General features: G+C 39.8%; 1 protein-coding gene across 1 annotated transcript in view; it reads left to right on the forward strand.

The window, feature by feature from the left end:
- Positions 1 to 25,618, forward strand: part of LOC120526697 (cadherin EGF LAG seven-pass G-type receptor 2-like) — a 125,454-nt gene that overhangs the window by 38,511 nt on the left and 61,325 nt on the right. Inside the window, 2 exon segments of the mRNA XM_039749856.1 lie at positions 4,629 to 5,279; positions 24,470 to 24,692. Coding sequence (XP_039605790.1) covers positions 4,629 to 5,279; positions 24,470 to 24,692 — 874 coding nt within the window.

The following is a 25,618-nucleotide window of genomic DNA, read 5'->3' on the forward strand; positions in this document are numbered from 1 at the left end:
TAAACTCTTCTAGTTTGGTTCCTATGTACTTGGAGTGTGTATTATAGAGGCTCAAGCTATCAGAGTCCGTACTGCTCTCATCATGAGTCTCAATTATCTGGAGGCCATTATATAGTGTCCAGCCACTAACGTGAGCCTATATGGAGTCAGCATCCCAGGTTCAGACCACTGTAGGACAGCTTTTCTCTACTGTGTGTTTAGTGCAGAGCTCTTCTCTAATTACTCATTAGACTGATCCTTTTAAGGGGATTGAATCACTCTGAGTGGATAACAAGTGGCAGCTGATCGCTTGTTATATACACCACTCCCATTCCCAGCCATGCAGGCAGCACTTGGAATGGTGACTTTTGTGCTGCTGAGCTAAGGCTTACAGTGAGATTACTGGCTCCCACAAACAATGCCGCTGTTTATAGATGCGGTGGCAGACTTTTGAAATGTGTTAATGAGAGCCTTCTCGTCTATAGAGACAAATAAATGCGTTATAGAATTTCCTACTGTTGACCATGCTGCGGTAATCTCATTTGATTAAGATGCCACTGGTAACTTGGCATCACTCCCTGAGACAGTGGGGTCCAATGTGCAAAAGGAAGTTTTACCAGCCTAGTTTCTCTTTTTTTTTTTCAACAATGCCCACTATAGTCATGGAGAGTTTTGATGTGTCTATTTAATAACCTGAGAATGAGGGACCACCATTCTAATCCTTCTGATCCAGGAGTGTCACTAATTTCTCAAACTGGCCCAGTATTTCACATTTTGTGGTGCACTCACAAGTGATGACCACGTAGATTATGATGATTGTTTAATCAGACAAGCCCTGTCTGAATGATAACACACTTGGGGTGCTTGATCCAGTCTTGTGCACTCGGTGAATGTCTGCTCAGTCAGAATCATTGCCATTTTCTTTGATACCCCGAGCAAACACTCTCCCATTCTTGCTTTCGTACTTCAGAGGCAGCCTCATCAGTTTCTGACTGACGTGTTTTGTGTCATCTTGGGTGGCTTGATAGTGGTGTCTAATGTCAGAGTGCCTGTGATTCAGAACTTTGGCTCACTTGTCTTGGCTTGCCAATCAGTTCTTTCACTCTGCTTAATTTTCCGGGCACCAATGTATTTGCCATCTCATTGCTTGGAGCATATTGTGCTGGCAGTAGCTCAAGCTCACAGGGCGTAGTGAGCATTTGGCAGCCAGGAAGCTGTGACGTGACATGAAGCAGGTGTTTCATGCTGTTCAGAGTTCTGCCATACTCTCTACTGCGATCAACGTTGCAGGGGAAAGGAAAAAAAAAAAAAAAACAGGCCGTAAAAAGGCAAATGCAATCTCGTTAAATTCCTGGCTGTTTCAGCACCCCAATTAAACACCTGCGTTTACTAAATTAAACTGCTTAAGTACGTTGTTTCACCATTTTTTTTCATTCTCTACCTTGACGGTTTTGGGGAAAAACAAGTAAGTTCTTGGCAGACTAATCCTGTGGAAGAAATGAAAGTAAAGATTAGTCATGCTTATCAGTTGGTAACAAACTGGTCTGAATACCCTGACGCCTTGTGCGTTGTTTGCAGTGCCAGGCGAGTCTGGAACGTATGTGCTATGACATGACCAGACCAAAGTACTGCTGTGTTAGTGCATGCAAAAGACCATCCATCCATCCATTTTCCAACCCGCTGAATCTGAACACAGGGTTCTGCCGGAGCCAATCCCAGGGCACAAGGCAGGAACCAATCCTGGGCAGGGTGCCAACCCACCGCAGGACACACACAAGCACAACCACACACTAGGGCCAATTTTTAGAATCGCCAATCCACCTAACCAGCATGTCTTTGGACTGTGGGAGGAAACCGGAGCGCCCGGAGGAGACCATGCAAACTCCACGCAGGGAAGACCCGGGAAGCGAACCCAGGTCCCCTAACTGCGAGGCAGCAGCGCTACCACTGCGCCACCGTGCCGCCTGCAAAAGACCACCTCTACGATAAGGTGATCTTATGGGCTCACTGCGAGGCAGATACAAGTACTGTTTGTGTAGGATGGATAGTAGCTTGTGGATTACAAGGAACTATATAATGTTGGCTTTGTTGCTGATGCTGACTTTCAAACCTTAGCACTGGTGCCACAATGATGCCAGCAAGCTTTGTACTTGCACACCACAAAGCTCTGCCATGCTCTACTCACTCAGGGTCAACCCGACTGCCACACAATCCCCTGGTTCTTCCAGGGTCCGTCTGAGGCTTGCCAACGACCATGCTCACAGATCAATAGGTCTCCACAACTGTAAGATGCATAGTAAAGCAATTCAGCTCCCTTTGCAGTCTGACTTCCTGGAGAACATGTCCCTCGCAGGTCCAGACCTAGGGCTCACTACAATATTATTAGTGAAATGTGCAGTGATCAAAATAGCGTATGTGATGCATAAACTAAATTGCAGGTCAACATCATTTAGTATGACGTTTTGCATCTCATTTTACAGAATCACAGCGATTAGACCGGAACTGGTTTGTGTTTGTGTCTATTCATCAAATAAGTGTGAAAATGCTGCAGTTGTTAATTCATCAAAATACATTAATCTTAACTTTTCTTGTTTTTATTGTAAATACCATTTTACACCTGATGAGCTCTGAGCCCCTGGAAGATATCAAGATGAGCAAGTGATAAATGCTTGGAAAGAATTGATGTGTTGTCTCCTTTGGTGAGACAAGACTTGTAGCGTCGTTAGCAAACAGATGCTTTAATGATTTCAGGTTAAATTTTTTAATTTGCCTTATAAACAAAGTAAAGCCATATGTCACTTTGACTGCCTTGTTTATACTCTCTGTACCTTTTTTTAATGACACAGAGAGCTTACTTTTCACTAAAGTCACATTTAGTCACATTTTCATGCAGTTCTTGAACCAGAGACAAATAATTGACAACCCTTTCTGGTCTTGTTGTCCTCTTGGTCCTCCTCATGGTGTGTGTGGTCAAATGGTAGTGAAACCGGGGTTCAAAAAAGAAATATTGGAACACCAACTGGATTGTCCCATTTCATTTTTTTTGAAAAGTAAATAAAGTATAGTGCAGTGGCATTGCAAACAGAAAACATACTATAGGTGGTTGCCTTGTCTTTAAAGTAAGCATTGCTCTTATAGCAGGCCCTTCATTCTCTTGGAGCTTCGTCCCTGCGGTTAGCTCAGGTCCGTCAGGTACCTCCATCTGGGGAAGTGCAAATTTCTTCTGAAGATGCAGAGTCAGTTGCCCTTAGTAGGTGTTTTCTCAGAGCTGTAGACCCAGAAACAGTTGACAAGAGTAGTGACAGCACCACCTCTTGCTTTGGGGTGGTACTACATAGTTCAAGACAGTCTGGAAGACAACCATTTGACTCACTTGCATGACATGCGATTCATATTTGAGTATGCTGATACACGCCTATTATAATCAGAAGTGAGGTGAGGGGGTCCCCCTTGGAGTTTGTGCACTCTGATATATAAATATAGCTTTTTAGAGTCAGAAAAGGGGTTTGTTTGAGGGATTTAGTAGGATGGTTAAAGCCCCCCACCCCAAAGCCCAAAGCCCTTGTAGTAAGGGTACTGAAATTGGCATATTGCTGTTGTGGTCCTGTTCTTAAAAACTCAGTAGTTCGGTACTTTATTACTGCCACTGTACCACACAACACTATCTTAAACCCACTGTGGAGTTAAGGATTTCTTAAAGAATCCTGATTGTGAGGGTTTCTGTACTATTTGCATACAAAGCTTTGCACATCTTTTAAATGTTTAAGGCACAAGATGCAAAAGGTACATTGCTAGATGAGCATGGATATATAAGTAAGTAACATAACACTTATTTTCCTTCAAAATCTTAATAGTCTCCACCAACCAAACACACACAGACAACCCAGCCTTCGAGGAAACTCATTTGAGGTCTGTACCGAGTTTCCAGTGAGGTCAGCTGCCTTTCAGCATTACAGAGAAGCTGCAACACTGTCAAATAGCCAGAAGAGCTAGCATCATCTACCATTGGTGCATCTGAGACTGTATTGAGCCTTGCACGACTTCACGGGAATGGCTGTAGCTTCTTTATAAGCTGATCTGCAACTCCTCAGAAAAGCAGTAACCCTTTGAAACAAACCAGGCTCATTATGTGCTGTTCTTTGGAAACATGGAACAACCTCAGTTCATAGGAACAACATGAATCAGCAACCCTAACTGCAGAGCTATGGGTAAGAAAAACTAAGACTTACCTGTGGACCACAACCCAGAAATTGCAACCTCTTGAGGCAGTAGAAGTGCAGTACAGCTATGAAGTCAAAGGTTTGTTTTCTTTTCCGACATCACTTTAAACTGCCATTTTCTAAAGAGAAAACCCACCAAAGGAGTGCGACTTTCCTGTTCTTTGTCCAGTTTGTGTTCATGAGGATACCAGTTCAGGGAACAGATCGTAAATTTGGCCCTATTAATTTTATTAGCATTTAACATGGTGATCTATTTAACAGATGCTTTTGTCCACGGTGACCTACACATCGGAGATACAATATTCAGTACAACTGTTTTTGGTGATTCCCATATTTGCGGTGGTTCTCACATTTCTAGTTGGTCCTGGTGCTGTGGGTTTGATTCTGTTTCTCCTGCCTAATGTTCTGGTTTGTGTTTTTTCTTTTCAGATGGCATTCACAGTGTGAGGGCCCAGTGCACTCTCCAGGTCACCATCATCACGGATGAGATGCTTTCTAACAGCATCACCCTGCGACTAGCCAACATGTCCCAGGAACGCTTCTTATCTCCACTGCTGGGCCTTTTCTTGGATGGTGTAGCTATGGTGCTGTCAGCTGCTAAAGAAGACATTGTCATCTTCAACATCCAGAATGACACTGATGTCCGTGCTAACATACTGAATGTGAGCTTGTCAGTGTTGCTGCCACGTCAGAGCAGTGCTGAGCTGACTGGAAAGTTCTTCAGCTCAGAAGACCTGCAGGAACGCCTTTACCTAAACCGTAGCCTGTTGACACTCATTTCCACACAGCGTGTGTTGCCTTTTGATGATAACATCTGCTTGCGTGAGCCCTGTGAGAACTACATGAAGTGCGTGTCTGTTCTCAAGTTTGACAGCTTGGCTCCCTTCATTACTTCTGACACCATCCTCTTTCGTCCTATTCATCCCATCAATGGCTTACGCTGTCGATGTCCCACTGGCTTCACAGGGGATTACTGTGAGACTGAAATAGACCTTTGCTACTCCAACCCATGTAGAAACAATGGCGTGTGTCGCAGTCGTGAGGGGGGCTTCACCTGCGAGTGTCCTGAGGAATTCACCGGTAAGTCTTCCTTACACTTTGTAATTGACTATGTAATTAAGTCTAACTAGCTGTATATTGCCTTCAAAATAAAACACAGAATATCTGCCATAGCTGGAAGTTTAGGGGAGTGAACATAGGAATGAGGTACAGAAGGATCCTGTGAAAAACTAATCCATGAATTTCATAATCTGGATAAGGGGAAAGTTAGTGTGGGTATAAAGGGCAGAACTGCCCTGTGCAGAGGCTTCCTGGGCAGTCACAGCTAAGAAAACGAAAGACGTCTGCGTGCACATGATAAGCAAAACTATCCTGCATGAATTGTCTATGAAAGCAAGAGAGTAAATACGACTATGTGAGCAAATGCTTTCCTGGTGTAGAGTAGATACATAAATACTTCTAGTTGACCCACCATTGAATATGGAGACAAGAAAGATGGAAGGTGGTGTGAATGTTGACTTAAGAACTGCCTTCTCAGTGAGTGTTAGGTTGGTAATCAACCTCAAAGCTGGGTATTGGTGTGGTGGAGAGAACAGATGGCTGGGTGAGTTTGTTGTAGACAGAAATGACCTACACAAAGTGAACCTTGGATCACTGAGATGTGAACATGGTCATAAGGGACAACACTTCCCAATGCAAAGTGGACCAGAACAGTCACAGTATAAGGAGGAAAGTAGACATGCCTTTGAGGAACAGAGATGTCCTTCATGAAGTGAGGAGTACACACATAACTCTGGAAGTATGGGTATAGTCATGGTTATCTGAGTAAAAGCAGGCCTGTTGAAATTTAAGAGCACTGAGCTGTGAGTTGTGCTTCTACTAAAAACCACACCTAGCAAAAAGGTGCATGTTATGGACTTTGACTTTGGCATGAGATGGAATGCCATCTGGGTGTTCTTGAGTATGAGGTTGGACATGAAATGCAGAGAATGGGATTGGAAGGTAGCAGGTGGGTAGATTTAGGCATGATAACCAGAGCTATGCAATATGCAAGGCGTAAGGAAAAAATGTAGGTGTTGGTGGTGAGGGAGAGCGAGTGAGAAACCTTGGACAACCTTGAATGGGAGCTGTAATCTTGTGGGGTGAGTGGGGCCTACTAGATTCGTTATAGGATGGCCTACTTTTGTACAACCTAAGGTTAAACACATTCAGAAACACAAACATACCTGTACACCAGGTAGGCAATCCGTGCACTCAAGCACTGATTATGAGTGGTGACTGTGCAGTTTTTCACTCTTCAGTTCTCCATATAGGGATAACTAGATTTGGCTTTGAGCAGACCAGACAGTTTCCCCTCGACACTGGAGGCTGATACACCTTAGTTCACTATTGGAGGCGTCCCTCCTCAGCTACAAACCCTGTGGGAAAGAAGTGGCAATCTACTCGCACTAGCTGCCCTGTATTTATGTCAATCACCCAAAGATATGCAGATAAAATATAAAAGTTTAAAAGCAAATGAATATTTATTAAAATAGAATAATATCAGCAGAAGATTTAAATGAAATAAAAAAGAAAATATGCTGTGAATGAATATTGAATAATTGCAAAGTCTGGATATAAATCCCTAATGATAAAAACCACTCTTGTCTCAAAGTCAAAAAGAATATGAAGTATAGCACCAAATGAAGTATCTTTGCGAGAGAGAGAAGAAGATGGGAAGGAAGCTTGTCTTCTGAGGTGACTTATTTGACTCAGAAGTTAGGCTGATGCATGAACAATATATCTCAGGCCCAGCTATATAGAGTCTCTCTCTGAACGAATGGAATCTTTCATTTACGCTTGGGAAGTCCATCCCCAGTACTTCACATGAGGTTCTGAACTTTATAATGTTACAAACAGATGACTGACTAACTACTCTGATGATGAGCACCTTGTTTCAGAAGATTTGACCATGAAAGTATGTGCAAAACACGTTATCCTGTCAAGAGCGTTTATCTATAGTATATGGTGTCCAATTCTCTTGGGATAGATACTCCCATCTGGCACTATAGACAAACCTAAGATAAATCTGAGTTAAACACTAACATAAAATAAAAAAAATATATATATATATATATATATAGACTTATAATGCTAATACCTAGGTTTATAAACTAAAAAACCATAAAACTAAGTCTTAGGGTATTGTAGTGTATGAAATCTCTGTCAGTAAAATTCGACACTCATTAGAAAAAATAATTTCAGAATTATTCACAATAGAGTTCACAATAGCAAAACTTGAAACAGAAAAATAGTCCACTATGGTCTTTAAGGAAAAAGCCTGCAGTCACAAATTGACAATTTTGTCCCTCCGGGACAGAGGCTCGCTGAATTTTATCAAGCGGTCAAAAAAAACACAAAAAAAAACCCCACTAATTTCCCTACTACCTGGCAGAAGGCAGTAGCTGAAGTTCTTTTGTGTTCTTTATGTTTTCGAGGTGTGTTCACCATATGGAGATTATCACCTGGCAAGTGTGGGCAAAATAGGAGTGTCAGTTGTATCCTGGATCGTTTTTTTTTCTCCTCAGGCTTACTGGCCACCTGTAGGACCAGGAATGGAGAATAGTAGCAGCTGACACTCGAGTGAATTCTCGGGCAGGGTGGGGTTCAGCCATTGAAAGAGCAGCTGGGTAGATAATGAGAACAGTCTTAGCAATGGGTGTTTCCCTCTCTCCCAATAGTAGAGAGCTAATTAGAAGGAATCTACAGTGGGGAGAAAACGACGGGGCTGAACAGAGGACAGGAGAGGCACAAAGTTATTATTAGTTGTACCATTTGCCTGTGTTTGTCTGCAGGCAACGTCATTGCAGCAACTTCTTTTTGAACTGAATGGCCAGTCATTAGAAAGTGGTTTAAGAGAACCTCATACATGCATTACCATCTCAGATTAGTGAACAAATAAGTAGACAGGAGAAATGAAGAAGAGTTGGAGTTCCAAAAGGATAATAGCCTGTTACTAGTCAAAGATGACAGATAGTAGGTGCACAAGGTCAGCATTGCCTTATTCATAATTGGGTGATGTGGAAATAATCTTCCTTGTTTCAGTCATCATAGATGAGGTTTGACGATTATGGAGATTATTTTAACAGGAGATGGATATAGGAGTGACAACAGACAGGTAGACAAAGCCTACTAAGAGTTATGGTTCTTCTGCTATGTTGTTAATATTTAAACAGTAAAGGAAGCAGACAGACTAATGACTTCTCTATCTTCTTATGGTGCCCATTCCAGTGTTCTGTTTCATTTAGTGCCCTTGGGACTTAAAGGATAATCACGTCTTTGTCGTGTCATGTCAATTTTTAAACTTGCTTTATCCAGACTAAAATCACAGGGGAGACTAGTGCCTATCCCAGCTAGCATAGGGAGTAGGGCATCAGTCCATCTCAGAGCGAACACACACACACCCTCACACACTATGGCCAGTGTACTGTAGCCTTGCCAATTCACCTATCCTGCATGTCTTTGGACAGTGAGAGGAAACTGGAGGAAACCCATGGACACATGGGGAGAACAAGCAGACTCCACGTGGAGAGGACCTGGGACGTGATGCTTAATATCCATATCGCGAGGCAGCAGCGTTACCACTGTACCTCCATGCTGTCCAAATCACAACGTCGATAATAGTTTTTGAAACATATTGCATAATCCTCCACTCGAGTTAAACACCATAAATGATGGAAAGTTCTGGGCAATTTTCATGGGGACGTATCTTTATTCAGTGCAGTTCCAGGCATTATTATACTGTATAGTAACTAACTGGCATAGGAAGTGTGGCGGAAAGGCTAAATAAGTAGTCGGGTTCAGCTCCTGTCTCTGACTCATTGTACGATCTTGAGCAAGTCACATAACTCCCCTTTTTCTCCAGCTGTATAAAATGAAAATACAGATTTTTACTGTTTCTCATTTATGAGCTCCCTTGGATCAATGTGCTAACCAAATGTAAAGAAAATGTGCCGCAGACATGGTCCTGAAGCACTGTAATGGGTACAGAGTTCTAGCTTTAGATTTTCAACCTGGGTTATGGAAGAACAGCAGTGTTATCTCTCTGCTTGGAGATATGGCTGTTCCGCTTTATCCAGAGGATTTAAGTGCCACAACACTGTGGGCAATGCAATCTTTTCCCTCTGGTCAGTGGCACAGAATGACAGCACTCCTGTTCACAAATTTGTTTGATTAAAGACCTAGAATTCCTGATGCATAGTAGATATTAAGTGATCCCTCCCCAACTGTGCAGTGGTCTTTATGAAAGATGTTTTAGAGACTTATATGAGACAATCATGTTTGTCTCTGTGATTTAAGACATCCTTACAAACCTCAAATAGAGATAAAAGTAAAATGATATGAGAAGAATAATATGTCTGCCTATCGTAGTCAGGATTTCCAAGCGAAATGAGGGCATCAAGCCAGATAGTCATGTCTGAATCGACAAACATCCTGCAGGGCAGTGATTTGTACTTGCTGATGTTGGGCTCTTCAAAGCACTTGGTCTTTGCTTCCTTCCTTCTGGGCAGTACTGTGTCTTGTATTGTTTGAAGGTCCGAACCCCAACTATTACATTACTTTCTCCTGCCTGCAGCTCTTGTAATGTTGGGGAAGAGCTACGGCCTCTTGTCCTGAACAGGTGTCGTGAGCTGGAGGCAGGTGGGATCAGATTTCGACTGGGTGGGAGGAAGTGGGCTAAGGAGCTTGATGACACCATCTCACTTAGATCTAGTTTCATGTCACCAGGATCACTGAATTCAGAATAGCGGAAATAATTAAATAATAATTAATTCCTCTGAAATGTAGTTTGCTTGCTGTGAAAGAGGAATCATGTCCTCTTCTCTCCTGACAATGCATAGTCCTTTTCCATCCATCCATTGTCCAACCCGCTAAATCCTAACAGCAGGGTCACGGGGATAGTCCTTTTCATATCGTATTTTATCGAAAGTCTTTACAAAGCAGTTTTAGTTTGTTTCCCATTGTGTTTCTCTGCAGTAAGCTAATATAAAATTGTTAGGAGTACATTTAAAGGTCCACAAAACTGGTGTTTGAGCATTTGATGAGTAGAATGCAGCATTGCACTACGCTCAGTAAAGTAATGTTGCATCAAATGCTTATGTACTGCACTTAAACTTGTGTATTCCGACTTCATTCAGGGTCAAATATAATGCTTAAACTTTTTAATTACCAAATAAGTTTTTAACCATCTGTGCATTTTCTCAGCACCTTGGGCACTGGAAACTAACCCTGCAGCAACAAATGCACAACGGGATCCAACACTAGTTGAGATGTCAGTCCGACACAGGATATGTGTTGAATTAGTTAAAAATGTACACAAGCAGGTGGTAAATGTGTCAATATTTATAAGCTGTATTCCGTATTGTTCCCTTTTAATAGTACACTCAGTATCTGAAGGAGCTTTAGAGATGCACCACTAAAGTAAATTCAGAAAGTATTCAGACGCCTTCACTTTCTACACCCTTCATTGTGCTATAGATTTCAATTTAAATGGATTAATTTCATATTCTCACCCATCAATCTACATTCAATTACCCCGAATGGAAAAAAGAAAAACACAACCAAGTAAATGAAAAATGTTTTTAGAAAGGTTTGCAAATTTTTTAAAAATCAAAAACTGAAAACACTTACTCATTTGAGTATTCACATCGTTTGCTATGGCATCTAAATTGTGGTCAGGTTTGCTTCACGTATTCTTGAGATGTGTCTATAGCTCGATTGGAGTCCATCTGTGGCAAGCTAAATTGATTGGACATCATTTCAAAAGGGAAATGTGTACCTATGGATGTAAAGCCCAACAATTCACTCTGCGTGTCTGGACAAAAAACAAGCCATGAAATCCCAAGGAACCTTATGCAGACCTCCAGGATCAAGTTGTGGTGAGGCACAAATCAGGACCAATTCTAAAGCTTACAACATTCCCAGGAGCATAGTGGCCTCAATAATTGTGAAATATAAGAAGTTTGGAAGGATCAGGACTCTTCCTAGAGCTGGCTGTCCAGCCAAACTGAGTAACTGAGTAACTGGGCAAGAAGTACATTGGTAAAGGAGGTGACCAAGAACCCAATGGTTCACTGTAACAGAATTTCAGAAGTCCTTTGCTGACATGGAAGAACCCATTGAAAGGATCGCCATCCCAGTAGCACTCCATCAATTAGTGTTTATTATAGTGTTGGGTAGATGGGAGCTATTTGAATAAAATGAATATGACAGCCTGATTTGAGAACATGAGGAAAAAAGAATCTGTGGTCTAATGAAACAAAATAGGGCTCTTTGGGCAGATCTCCAAGCACGATGTCTGGTAAAGACCAGGCACTGTTCATCACTTGCCTAAAATCATACCAAAGGTGAACCGTGGTGTTGGAAGCATCTTCTAATGGGAGTGCTTCTCAGCAGCAGTGACAGGGACACTGGTCAGAATTGAAGGCAAGATGATTTCAGGGAAATACAGAGAGGTCCTTGGAGTAAACCTGCTTCAGAGTATACCTGACCTCGGACTAAGGCGACAGTTCACCTTTCAGCACACAGCCAAGACAATGCTGGAGTAGCTTCAAGACAAGTCTGTGACTATCCTTGAGTGGCCCAGCCAAGCCCAGACTTAAACCTCATTAAACATGTGCGTGGAGACCTAAAGATGTCAGTTTACAGATGCTTCACATCCAGTCTAACAGAGCTTGAGAAAATCTGTCAGGAAGAATGGGATAAACCACCCATATCCAGGTGTACATTGCTTGTAGAGCCTTACCAAGGTGACTTGAAGCTGAAACTGCTATCAAAGGGGCTTCTGCAAAGTCATGTAGTCTGAGGACTTATGAGAGATTTCATATTTTGATTTTTAATAACTTTGCAAACCTTTCTGACAATGTTTTCACTTTTTCATTTTTCATTTTGTGTTACGGAGTGTGGAATGATGGGCTAAAATGCCAAATGTAATCCACAACACAATAAAGTGTACTGAAAGTGAAGGGGTCTGAATACTTTCAGATTCCATTGTATAGTTCAGTTCAATATTTGTTGGATTGCAAATAATTCTTATGTATGTTTTTTAAGTTTTTTTTTTTCTGTCGTAAACTTTTATATGGTTCCAGAAGAAAAATGTTAAAGGTCAAATGAATTATTTGTTAACAGAGACCTTCTATTCCCTGCTGAAACATTGTGCTTGCATAAAGTATTTTGATCCATGTGCACTGAATGCTCTGACAGGCCTAATGGAGAAGTAATGCTGTATTCACTTGCTATCATAAATTTTTGCTGACAGCACTTATAAATTCTCACCTTCCCACTTTGTTGTGTTTTATGTAAATTTCTGTTTAAGTGTTTTCAGACAAATGCATAGTTGTTGATATGCTACTGGGTCCAGACAAAACTTAAACGAGTGGCTCTTAATTTTTCTTTTTCTATGAAAATATAAAACCGCTATATGCACTAAGAATGTGTCTCATCACACCAAACACAGTGCAGTCACAGAATGGCTATTTTTTTCTGACTTGGGGTTTACTTTTTTAGGCTACTAAATTAAGTCATTGTTACGTCATAGCTTAGCTAATTCCAATTGCATTGTCTTCTCTGAATTGTCCCACTGGGAACTTCCACGTTAAGGAGTCTTGGTGTGAAATTTCTCACTAGGAAGCTCATATTTCCCATCTGTCCTATATAGCACGTGAATGTGGCATAATTGCCTTCCCATTGGCCCCTGTCAGTGCTCCATTGAAGTTCCTGTCACATTTTCTGCATGAAAATTGTAGTCTATTTCAGAACTTTAATCATACTGTGAATGCGAGTAAAAGGTGTGAAAATGAGGACTACAAAACATAGTAAGGAGGTTGAAGATACAGTGATCAAAATGCATAGATTAGGTGACGGGAACAAAAAGAGTGTTTTCAGGCCCCCTCTGAATGCTGTTGCCTCAGCAGTCAAGAGGTAGAAGCTGCATCACACATCCTAGATATGAGCATCCTTCAAGTGCAGTTTTTGAGCAAGGAGAGGTTTATGAGGGGCTAATAATATGATAAACTGTTTTTACATTTATATATATTGTCCATACTATAACCTGCAATTGCTCTCTCCTGGGTATGATGTTAACCTACATCCAGCCCTACAAACAGGTCATCCAACTTGCAAGAGAAAATGTGGAGGTTGGTGGTAGGATTGACACTCCAGCCACTGTAAAAAAAAAAACCTCACACTATTCCATTCCATTCAAACTAGTGTGGGACTGAGGTGTCACCAGTTGCACGGCTGCACTCAGGTCCTCATTTGGGATCCTGCGGTGGTTTGTAATGTGGTGTGTGCAGCAACACCTTTATCAGTGTGCAAGGTCCCAACCTTTCCTCTCTCTGTATACTATATATATATATATATATATATATATATACATACATATATATATATATACACATACACACACACACTCGCATTTTTTAACTTGCATTGTGTTTTTATCACTCTTTAACTAATATTGTTTTTATTAGTATGCTGTTGATGGAGTATGTGAATTTCCCCTAGGGATTAATAAAGTATCTATCTATCTATCTATCTATCTATCTATCTATCTATCTATCTATCTATCTATCTATCTATCTATCTATCTATCTATCTATCTATCTATCTATCTATCTATCTATCTATCTATCTATCTATTTGAAATGTGATCCGAAAGTTTAGAATGTTTTTGGAGTCTCCTTCATTGCTAATTCTGAGGTGAAATTGTGTGCTAAATATGTGATTTATAAGTTTCTAGTGTTAGTATTTTAGAGTGTATGTTTGTTTTCCAAACCCAGTCAAAATGGATGTGTCAACAACTACAAAATCAAGTATCATGTTATCATTAACTTTTTGATGCTTTGAAAGATTCATTAATGTAGACCAGGACCAGTTCCTCACATATGCTACTGTGAATCAAGGCAGTTTTCTGGCATTTATGTCAACTTGGTTCTACATACCATATAAAGTACCGTTATAAATGTGTAACACAACTATTTCAGTACAGGGAAGCTAATCATTGGCCAGTTATCAAAATCAAAACTATGCACAGATCAACTACAGCATTAATACAACCTGCCGAATATTGTGTTGATCCCCCTTGTGCTGCCAAAACAGCTCTGACCCATCAAGGCATGAACCCCAGAAGACCTGAGGTGTTAGCAGTAGATTCTTTAAGTCATGTAAGTTGTAAGGTTGGGCCTCCATGGTTTGGACTTGTTTTTCCAATCGGATTGAGATCTAGGGAATTTGGAGGGCAAGTCAACAACTTGAATTCTTTGTCATGTCCCTTAAACCATTCCTGAATAATTTTAGCAGTGTGGCGGGTCTCATTATCATGCTCAAAGAGGCCACTGCCATCAACAACAACAACAACATTTATTTATATAGCACATTTCCATACAAACAATGTAGCTCAAAGTGCTTTACATGATGAAGAAAGAGAAAAAAGACAAAATAAATAATTAAAATTAGGGAACCCTAATTAACATAGAATAAAAGTAAGGTCCGATGGCCAGGGAGGACAGAAAAAAAAAAAACTCCAAATGGCTAGAGAAAAAAATAAAATCTGCAGGGGTTCTGAGGCCACAAGCCCACTGAGCCCCCTCTAGGCATCCTACCTAACATAAATTACCTCAATTTGAATTTGATGATGACGGTCATGTGGACTTCTGGCCTTTAATCCATCAATGTAGGGACATCACGGTGCTTTGATTATTAGGTGGTGGTTGCGCAGATCGCCACCACAGAAAACCAGAAAAACAACAGAAGAGAAAGTAGGGGTTAGTACGGATTTTGGAGCCACCATGAATAATAATGATAACTGAATATACAGAGCATCAGGATTTAACTAAGATGAAGCTATGAGAAAGCCATGTTAATGTGTTTTCAGCAGTGTTTTAAAGTGCTCCACTGTATTAGCCTGATGGATTCCTATTGGAAAGCTATTCCAGATTTTAGGTACATAACAGCAGAAGGCTGCCTCAAGACTTCTTTTAAGTTTAGCTGTTGGAATTCTAAGTAGACACGCATTTGAAGGTCTAAGGTTACGATTTGGAAAGTAAGGAGTAAGACATTCCAAAATATAAGATGGAGCGAGATTATTTAAGGCTTTGCAAACCATAAGCAATATTTTAAAGGCAATTCTAAATGACACAGGTAACCAGTGTAGTGCCATCAAAACTGGGGTGATGTGCTCGGATTTTTGTTTCCGAGTTAGGATTCTAGCAGCTGCATTCAGCACTAGTTGCAATCGATTAATGTCTTTTTTGGGTAGTCCTGAGAGAAGTGTGTTATAGTAATCTAGCTGACTGAAAACAAAAGCGTGCGCTAATTTTTTAGCATCTTGCAATGTTAGAAGAGGTCTAACCTTTGCTATATCACTTAAGTGAAAAAATGCTGTCCTAGTAATCTGATTAATATGTGATTTAAAATTCAGGTCAGAGTCAATAGTTACCCCTAAATTCTTTACCTCCGTCTTTTAATCCTAATGCATCAAGTTTATTTCTAATAACCTCATTATATCCATTATTGCCAATCACTAAAATTTCTGTTTTCTCTTTATTTAGTTTGAGAAAATTACTATTCATCCATTCGGAAACACAAGTGAGACACAAGTGAGTCCACCCATTGACTAAGGCGATTTCTAAGAATATTGTGATCAATCAGGGAAAACCGTTGTCGTGAAAGGGTGTACGTTGGTCTGCAACAATCTTTTGTTAGGTGGTACATGTTGAAGTAACATCCACGTGAATGCCAGGACTAAAAGATTTCCCAGAAGAACATTGACCAGAAATCACACTGCCTTCTTCCCATAATGCCTCTTCCTGTCATCTCACATTAGGTAAATGTTCCAAATGCACCCATCTGTCTACATGATATAAAAAATGTGAATTATTAGAGCAGGCCACCTTCTTCCATTGCTCCATGCTCCAGTTCTGATACTCTTGTGCCCATTGTAGCTGCTTTTGGCGGTGGACAGGGGTCAACATGGGTACTCTGACTGGTCTCCATCTACACAGCCCCATATACAGCAAGCTGTGATGCACTGTGTTATCTGAAGCTCTTCTCTTACGGCCAACATTAAGTTTTTCAGCGGGATCGGACCAGATGGGCTGGCCTTCACTTCCCACAAGCATTGGGCACCCATGACTCTGTTGCTGGTTTGCCTGTTGTCCTTATAACTGTATACCAGGAACAAATCAGATGGTCTGACCCAGTCATCTAGCCATCACAATTTGGCCCTTGTCAGTGTTGCTCAGATCCATATGCGTATCCGTTTTTCCTGCTTCTAGAACTGAGTGTTAATTTGCTGCCTAATATATTCTACCTCTTTAAACAGGGCATTGTTATGAGGTAACCAAAGTTATTCACTTCACCTGTCAGTGGTTTTAATGTTGTGGCTGATCGGTGTAGAATACCCCTTGCACGTTCGGGCTCAAAGCCGTCTGATCCCATACCCCATTTATATATGTACTGTATATCTGTACTGGATAAACTGGTGCTAAGGTAAGTGAGTGACTTACTCATGGTTACACAGGATGGTTACACTCATTTTCTTTTACTGGAGTAATGCAGAATACTTAGTCAACATCCCAGCGTGATTTTTGAGGACAAATCTGGGGTATCTGGAGATAACCAATATCAACATACAGAAAACATGCAAACCTGATACAGAAACACTCATGTCAGAAAAAAAAATGAAGTTTGATCGACTTTGGAGTAAATGATTAACAGTTAAAACATTTTGTGCATGTTTCCTAAAGACTAGATATCCAGGCGGATTATGTTCCCCATGCTTTTTAGAGGTCATACTTTCATGATACTTTGTCTTTATTCTCATCTTCTTGTTCGAGACCTTATCTGAAATTTGGCAGGAAACTAAAAAGGTTATAAGACTATCCATTTTAATAGCAATTTTTTCATGTCTAGATTTTTTTCTTTATGCTTTTGTGTATTGTCTGTGTGAGGAGCATATCTTTGGAGATTTATAACTCGGCTTGCACAAACTCAAGCTTTGCTCTTAGGTTTGTGTAATTAACTGGACATTTATGTGCATGCACTAGTTTTTAGTGTAGCTTTTATTATGTCATTACTGTCAGTAACCTTCCCGCTTTTTTGTACTGTAACATGATCAACAAGGAAAGCCATGAGCTATGAAAGTTTGAAATGTGTAGGCTGTTACTGGAAACTGAGACAGTCTGCACAATTTGGGGCATTTTTTTTTTAAATAAATCTGTCCATATTTGGAGAGCTTGCATTACCATCTATCAATTTGTCATGTTCATTTTGAAATCTTTTCATAACTGGAATATGAGCATAAAGTTGATTTTCAGATGACAAAGGCACATTATAGACCAGTAAAAACCTTTTTGATGGACATCGAGACCGTTTGATTAAAAGATTATCTTTTGTTATATAAATGTTTATACTGTATGTTGGCTGTATTGAAACATCACAAGCCCTTGAGACGGCAGCAGCTGAGTTGCTTCTAACAGCAATGTGTAGTGGGAAGTAGAATCGTGCCAACTATATTGTTGACATGTCATTTTGTCGATAATAATCAAAGCCGTTTGTAAATACACTTCCACTAATTAAATAAGGGCCACGAGACATTACACAACTTTTCCTGCAATTTTGAATCACAGACCTCATTTACATAGTCCTAGCAAGTCGTACAGTCTGTCATACCCAGAAATGAAGTGCAAATTGTCTGTAACTCGACCCAATAAAATCAAAGTCTTAGAGTTGAGCTCTGTGTGCATGAGAAATGATAACTAATGAGTGCCCACCTGTAAGTGCAATTCATATAATGAAGTGATGAGGAATAACATATGCAAGTGTTTTGGCCCTCACAAACAAAAGAAAGACCCGTCTGTCTGATGTCTCATAGTTAACGTAACACGACAGAGTGGAAAACAGAAAAATAAAAGGGCAGAGATTGTGACTAGATTTGCCTTGCCTGTAAACTCTTCATACAGCACCGGCACCTGTCACTTAGCATGTTATTGGCTGTCAAAGAAAGGGGTGGGAATGTGATTCTTTGGAAGTGTGATACTGTGCTGGAAGGTCGTCAAGCAGTTGCAGGTATCTAGGTGCGTAAAGTGAAATGGTCCAATAAGATCAGGAAAAGCAGTCGTTAAGGTTGACATCCCCTTTGACTTAAAGTTGTGTAATGTGACATTGACCTGTTTTTAATAATATCTGGTGAGCTGTTAGAATTGCATACTGTGTAGATTACCTTGTATATAAATTGGAAATATATTATCACAAGTGTATTTTACTATTTGTTTTGATATAGTAGTAGTCTTATTTATATAGCGCCTTTCATACACAAAAGGTCACAGAGCGCTGAACAGCAAATACAGTTCAAATACAACAGTTAAAACAAATAAAAATAATAAACAAACTGGAACTATTCAGCACTGATTAAAAGCTTGTTTAAAAAGAAATGTTTTCACTTGTTTTTTAAAAGAATCAACAGACTCGCCTGCGCACAGACCATAAGGCAGGCTATTTCATAGTCTTGGTGCCACGGACAGAAAAGCACAATTCCCACAGGTTTTTAGCCAAGTTCGTGGGACAACTAGAAGGCCTTGTTGCCCAGCTGTAAGAGTCAAACTAGCTGTATAGCGTTGGAGCAGACTGGTTAGGTACTCGGGAGCTTGTCCATGCAAAGATATGTATTAACAGACGGAATGCTTTATGTGATCTTAAACTGGCTTCCTTTCTTTTTTTCTACTTACCTTTGCTATTTTAATACTTTAAAGCCTTTACATATATTAATTTCAAAATACAGTATTTAGTGTACTGGATGTCTTACGATCCTCACATATATTGCTGTAGGCACTTTGACAGAATGTGATTAAAGGTATCTTGCACACCTTCTAGCATAATGGTAGAGTTTTATTAATGTAAATGTGAAGAAAGGCTATCTTTCAAAGATAAAGTAAAAGACTAAAAACCAGGTGAGATCCTTTCTTTCCCTAAGCTACACCATGTTCACCAAGCAGTAGTTTTTGCTCAGTGTAACAACATCTCTCCAGATCATAGGAGCTCTGAGAAAATTGATTTCCTTTCAAGAGGAAGACCAGCAAATGAGATTGAGTACATTTGTTATGACTAGTCAATGGGTTTCCAAGTCACAAAGCTTGCCTGGGCTAGGGAGGAAGTGAGAGAAGGATTTCCTCTCTGCAATTGCACACTGTGATTATCCTGTCCTGTTTTTTTTTTGTACTACTGCAGTCTGCGTATAATTCCCTTTTCCAAATAACTCATGTCTGTTGATTGACCCATCATAGTGTGGAGTGAGGCAGAACTAGACCCTTGACCTTCTAAATCCTTCTTCTGAATACATTTTGTGTCCGAGTTCAGGTTAACCACTTTCTATAAAATCCATTGTGGTTTCAGTTTCAGCCTAACTTCTCAGCCCAAAAGATAGGACTTTTAAATTTACATTGCCCTTGAATAGAACTTTGCTAAATTTTAGTAAGAATTTTTTGTGGTACCTGTTGTAGAGACGATAGATAGGAATAAAGTTACTCAGTGTATTTCATGCTACAGAGGCATGGATGTTGTCATATCAGTGGCTTGTGCTACATGACTGTTGGGTGAATTCTTGAGATTTTTTTTTTTTGCGAAATTCCTGGTATTTGTCAGCTAATTTTGGACTTATGGTTGGTTTCTCATCCAAACCTCTGCTTTCCCCTAAGGTTTTGCCAGGTCTTTTTATCCGTTCAGTGAATCAGACAGATACATAAGCCAAGAATTCCTTATAATTGTCCATTATCAGAATAATAAAGGAATGTTGATCGTCTGTAAGCTTGGCAATGCACTCTTCTTGTTCCATTTCACTCTGTTGTAACACTGGCCGCTGCAAACTGTTCTCAGTTGAGGATGACACAAATGCAAACTAATAACATAAAATTGAATCCAGCTAAAGATTAACTAAAATCATCCAAGAAAAAAAAGGCTTAACAGCATATCATTATTCACTCTGGTTTCTTCTGTATCTTCCAAAGGGTCAGCTTGCTAGGTGGGGGGTCATTCCCATGGTAACTGTAGCAAGCCATTGAACACAGAGGTCAAAATGAGGCTCAGGCTGGCATATCTGTCTGCTGAACGACTCCATAGGGACTACTCCCTTACTGCTGCGCATGCGACTTCATTATAAGGCAGCCTTACTGGTCACCCCCTGCCCCCAACCCAAAACCCACCCCGCCAGTGATGAATGTGCCTAGTGTCCTAGCAGGTGACATGGCTTCTTAGTCTAAAACCTGTATATTTGGACTACTGTTTTATTTAAGACGGCTCGCTTAGATGGTAATTTCACCCTTTTGACTTATTATAACAGCACAGGCTGGTTTTAAATCTCTTGATTACATGTTGAATTAGTTGTTTTTGCAACATTTAAAAAAATGACTCATACTTGCCTCTTTCTGACATTGCCCTGTCATTTCTTTTTTTATCCATTCTTTTTCATACAAAGACAAGGTGCCGGAAAGCAACATCTTTTATAATCGGCACATTCCCAAATTATACACTGTGATATATTGTAACTGCGTATCTCCTTTTGGGACTGAAGCCACAGAAAATATCAAGTATATTTTGAACCTTTGAATTTATAAGGAAACAAATCCCAATGACCCTTGACTTCTGGTTAATGTGGCAGTTAAAACGAGGAGTGAGGTATAAGATGGAGTTTGCTCTGAATGCTTTTCTTTTAGGAGAGTTAGCGTACATGTATTAAATTCTATTTTTTTAATACAAGCTGTGGATTTAACAGATAAACAAGATGTTGACACAGACCACACAAGCCTTAAACCTTATAGTATAAGGACTGGAGTGGACTCAAAAGTATTCGGACTCCCACCATTTTTTCACATTTTGTTATGTTGCAGCCTTGCACTTAAATCACTCAAATTAATTTTGCCTCCCATCAAGCAAAACTCAATACCATAGACTGACAAAGCAAAAACAGGATTATAGAAAGTTTTTTACAAATTTTCTAAAAGTAAAAAAATAGAAACAAGACTTTGACACAACTATTCATACCCTTTGAATAACATTTGTATGTGCATCCCATTCTATTGACCATCTTTGAGGATGTTTCTACACCTTGTTTGCAGAACCGCCTGTGGTAAATTGAAAGGATTAGGCTTCATTAGGAGAGGCACACACCTGTTTGTAGAAGTTGCCACAGCTGACAATGTGGACCGGAGCAAAAATCAAGCCATGAGGTCAAAGGAATTGCCTGCAGAGTTTAGAGACAGGATTGTGATGAGGCATAGATCTGGGGAATACTACAAAACATTTGTAGGGTTTTCAAGATCAGAGTGGCTGCCATAATTCTTAAATGGAAGAAGTTTGGGACCACAACTTGTCATACAGGTGACCACTCGGCCAAACCAAACATTCTGGGGAGAAGGGCCTTGATAACAGAAGTGACGAAAACCTGTTGGTTCCCCTTGCTGAGATGGGAGAAACTTCTAGAAGGACAACCACCACTGCAGCACTCAACTGTGGTGCCTGTGTGCCTTATGAGGAGTGGCCAGGCAGAAGGCCCTCCCAGTAAAAGACACATGGAAGTCTGCTTGATGGTATGATGAAACCAAGTTTAATGTGATGAATGCAAGCACCGCTCATCACCCGTACAATGCAATTCTATCAGTAAGGCATGATGGCGACAGTAGCATGCTGTTAGGTTTGGGAATGGCAGACTGGACCAGGTACATAGAAGCTGTATTGACCAAAATACAGAGATATCCTTAAAGAATAAGGCTGTAGGTTAAGACTGGGCCGTAGGTTCACCTTCCAACAAGGCGATGAGCCTGAGCACAAAGCAAAGACAACACAGGAGTGGGTTAAGGACAAGGGAATATCGCTAAGTTGCCTAGCCAGAGCCAGTACTTTTAACCCAATTGAACATCTCTGGAGCGACCTGAAAATAGCTGTCCACTGACAGTCTCTATCCAAACCTGACAGAGCTTGAGAGGATGGATCTGCAGAGAAAAATGGCAGAAAATCCCAAAATATAGGTGTGCAAAGCTTGATACATCAGACCCTAGAAGAAACCAGACCATAATTGCTGCCAAAGTGCCGAGTAAAAGGTCTGAATACTTGCTTCAGTAGGATATTTTTGGGTTATTTTTAGTAAATTTCCAAAAATGACTAAAATCCTGCTTTTGTTTTGTCATTCTGGAGTATTGAGCATTGCTTGATGAGGAAAAATTTGAATTTAAATGAATTTATCATAAGGCTGCAACATAAAATATGAAGACTTCCTGAATCCACTATACAGTTCATCTGGTTTGTAGGAGTCTGTCTGTCTGTCTGTCTGTGTACAACTATGGACATACTGAGGTCCATCTAGAAATCAATATACTTATTGTTTTATGTACAGCGCATATTGCGTTAGTATATTTCCATTCATATTATTTATATTTCATTGTTTTTTTTTCTTTTGTTGAATGTAATGTTAACTATTCCAAATTTATAATATTGTTTGATTGACTGGTATCCCATTCAAGATTGGTTCCAGCATTTCATCAAGTGCTGCCTTTGTCCATTGTGAAACTGTATTAGACTAAGCATGTTAGGTAAACAAAGGATATATTAGTAACCTTATATAGTGTGCTGGGAGTATAGATGTGTGCTTTATAAGCTGCATTGAATTATTATTATTACTTACTAGGGGTCTAATGCGCCCAACCCCCAATTGCGGCCAGAGTATGAGTAAAATCTGTAAATGTACAAAAAAAAATTATTTATTGGAGTCCAAATCATGAAATTCTATAAATATGTAAAAGAAAAATTAATTATTATTTAACGGAGTAAAAATCATGAAATGAGAATAAAATATTAAACTGAGGTCCACTATGCTCAATGAGTATTTATAAGAGACTAAATAAATGATCCATTCGTTTTAACTGACATTCTTATAAATCACGACTGTCTTGATGTTTTATTTTATAATTTAAAAATGGAATAAGAATCTGAAAATCTAACAACATCACATTAAAGTTAAATAAATTCTGAAAAGAATGATACCAAACATATATATGTAGGTTTTAAAATAAACCTGATTTAAAGCGTGACAAAAAAAGTCACATAAAATCGTTGCACAAAATCATTGCACTTTTATGCTTAGGATTTTATATAGAGAGAGTAGATGAGTAGCATAGTGGCATATTATATACTGTTACAGCCACACAGCTTCATAGTCTGAAGTTCAAATCCTGGACCTGGGCACTGTTTGTGTAGAGTTCACTCATTCTCCTTGGGTCTGCATGTCTTCTGGATACTCTGGTCTTCCTCTCACACCCTAGTTGATTAGGATGTGGAACGAAAACTGGAGTAGCTGAAAGAGATCTATTTAGACATGAGAAGAGCACGCAAACTCCATACAAGCATTGACCAGGAATATTTCTGAACAATGTTTCCTGAAACTTTGAGGGAGTTTGAAATAAGTAATGTAGCACAGTGATTCATTTTTATTGATATTACTGTATATTTATAATTATTATTATACCTATTGTTTTTCTTCTTTCGGCTGCTCCCATTAGGTGTCACCACAGCAGATCATCTTTTTCCATCTCTTCCTGTCCTCTGCATCTTGCTCTGTCACACCCACCACCTGCATGTCCTATCTAACCACATCCATAAACTTTCTCTTAGGCCTTCCTCTTTTCCTCTTGCAATTCAAAAATACTTTTCAAAGACAGAATAAGTTACAGAGCAATACTTTGAGAATTAAGCTAAAGCCACGTGAGGTGATTTGATCTAATTCACTATGCAAAACCAGTATTATGATGTAAATCTTCAGTCTTGTGATTTCAGGTCTGACTGATCACCATTTCGTCTTAAGGTTATGGTCTAAGTGCATTCTGGACTGGTTAAATTACTTTGGGTCACATAGTGTTTATGGTTTTAGACAATAAAAAAACAAGTCATGATTAACAATTCAGTTTCTTGTGGTTGCAGGCTGTCCTGTTAACTTGAGGTAGTGTGCACTGAGACCACTTTGTGGCTCCATATTGAGCATTACTATCTGCTGGTGCACATTTAAGTGTGGTTTGAGGTCTAAGAATGGTCTGTTAGCAATGTCTGCTGCACAGCAGGGTCTGCCAAAGATCAGTGAAAGGAAGGTAGTAACAGTGACAGCCTACTGCAAGATCTTTTCTATTTCATGTTCTGCATTTAAATGTTTTACTTTTACCCCTCTCTGATAATTTCTTTTTATCATTTTTCAGGGGAGCAGTGTGAAGTGAACTCTCGCTCAGGGCGCTGTACGATGGGAGTGTGCAAGAATGGTGGAACGTGTGTTAACCTGCTGGTGGGGGGCTTCAAATGTGATTGCCCTCCTGGGGAGTATGAGAAACCTTATTGTGAGATGACCACACGCAGCTTTCCAGCTCAGTCCTTCATCACCTTCAAAGGTCTACGTCAGCGGTTCCATTTCTCCATCTCTCTCACGTGAGTACAGTTACTCCTGTGTGTCTCTGCCGCCCTCAAAAGCATGGTCCTGTATTTGAAATTGGATCCTTTTATACTCATAGTGCTTTATAATTACAACACCCATCTTATAACCTGACCTTTTCATTGATTTACAGTTATAGACTTAATTTGCATACTTTTAGTGAAACATGGGGAGTCACAGTACACACCTGTGTCTGCCATTTGTGTAGTTTGAAATCCCCTGCCACTAAGGGTATGTCCACACTACTACATTTTCATTTAAAAAAAAAGTATTTTTAATTAAAAATGATCGCTGTCCATACTAGCATTTTCACATTGTCTGCTAAAGTATTTTTGTGCACTCTGAAACAACAGAAAATGTAAATGACGTAGATATTTGCCTACAATGGACATGCACATCAGTGGAAAAATCCTTTAAGGGACCGTAATGCTGCCCGCCATTTGATTTAATGAAAAACTGCAGTGACAGATAAATTATTTGCCTTTTACGCTTGTATACAACATTTTTAAGTGTACAAAGCACAATTTACATGCATACAGGTAAGCAACATAACAAGTGTCAGGGAAAGAAAATCCACATTGTCCTCTTTGTTGGAATATAAACGTTTTAATGAGCAGGATCCGATCAATGAAGGGGTACATAATAAGTACAAACTAACTGCGATTAGTGTCTTTTTTTGCAGAAGTCTGTTTTTTTTCACTCATACATATTCTGATGCAGAGCCTGCATTTTCAGAAGTACATGGCCCTGGAGAGCATTTGCAAAACTCTCAGTTTTCTGGGGGTTAAACAGGCCAGGGTAGTGTGGATAATAGGTGAAAATGGAGACTAATGCCTGCTTTTTTAAATGAAAATGTATTAGCGTGGACGTAGACTAAGTCATAGTAGACAGTGACTAATCGGATTTGTCTTATGGGAGGGCT

This window comes from Polypterus senegalus, chromosome 3, assembly GCF_016835505.1.
Source record: "Polypterus senegalus isolate Bchr_013 chromosome 3, ASM1683550v1, whole genome shotgun sequence".
NCBI classification, from domain to species: domain Eukaryota; kingdom Metazoa; phylum Chordata; class Cladistia; order Polypteriformes; family Polypteridae; genus Polypterus; species Polypterus senegalus.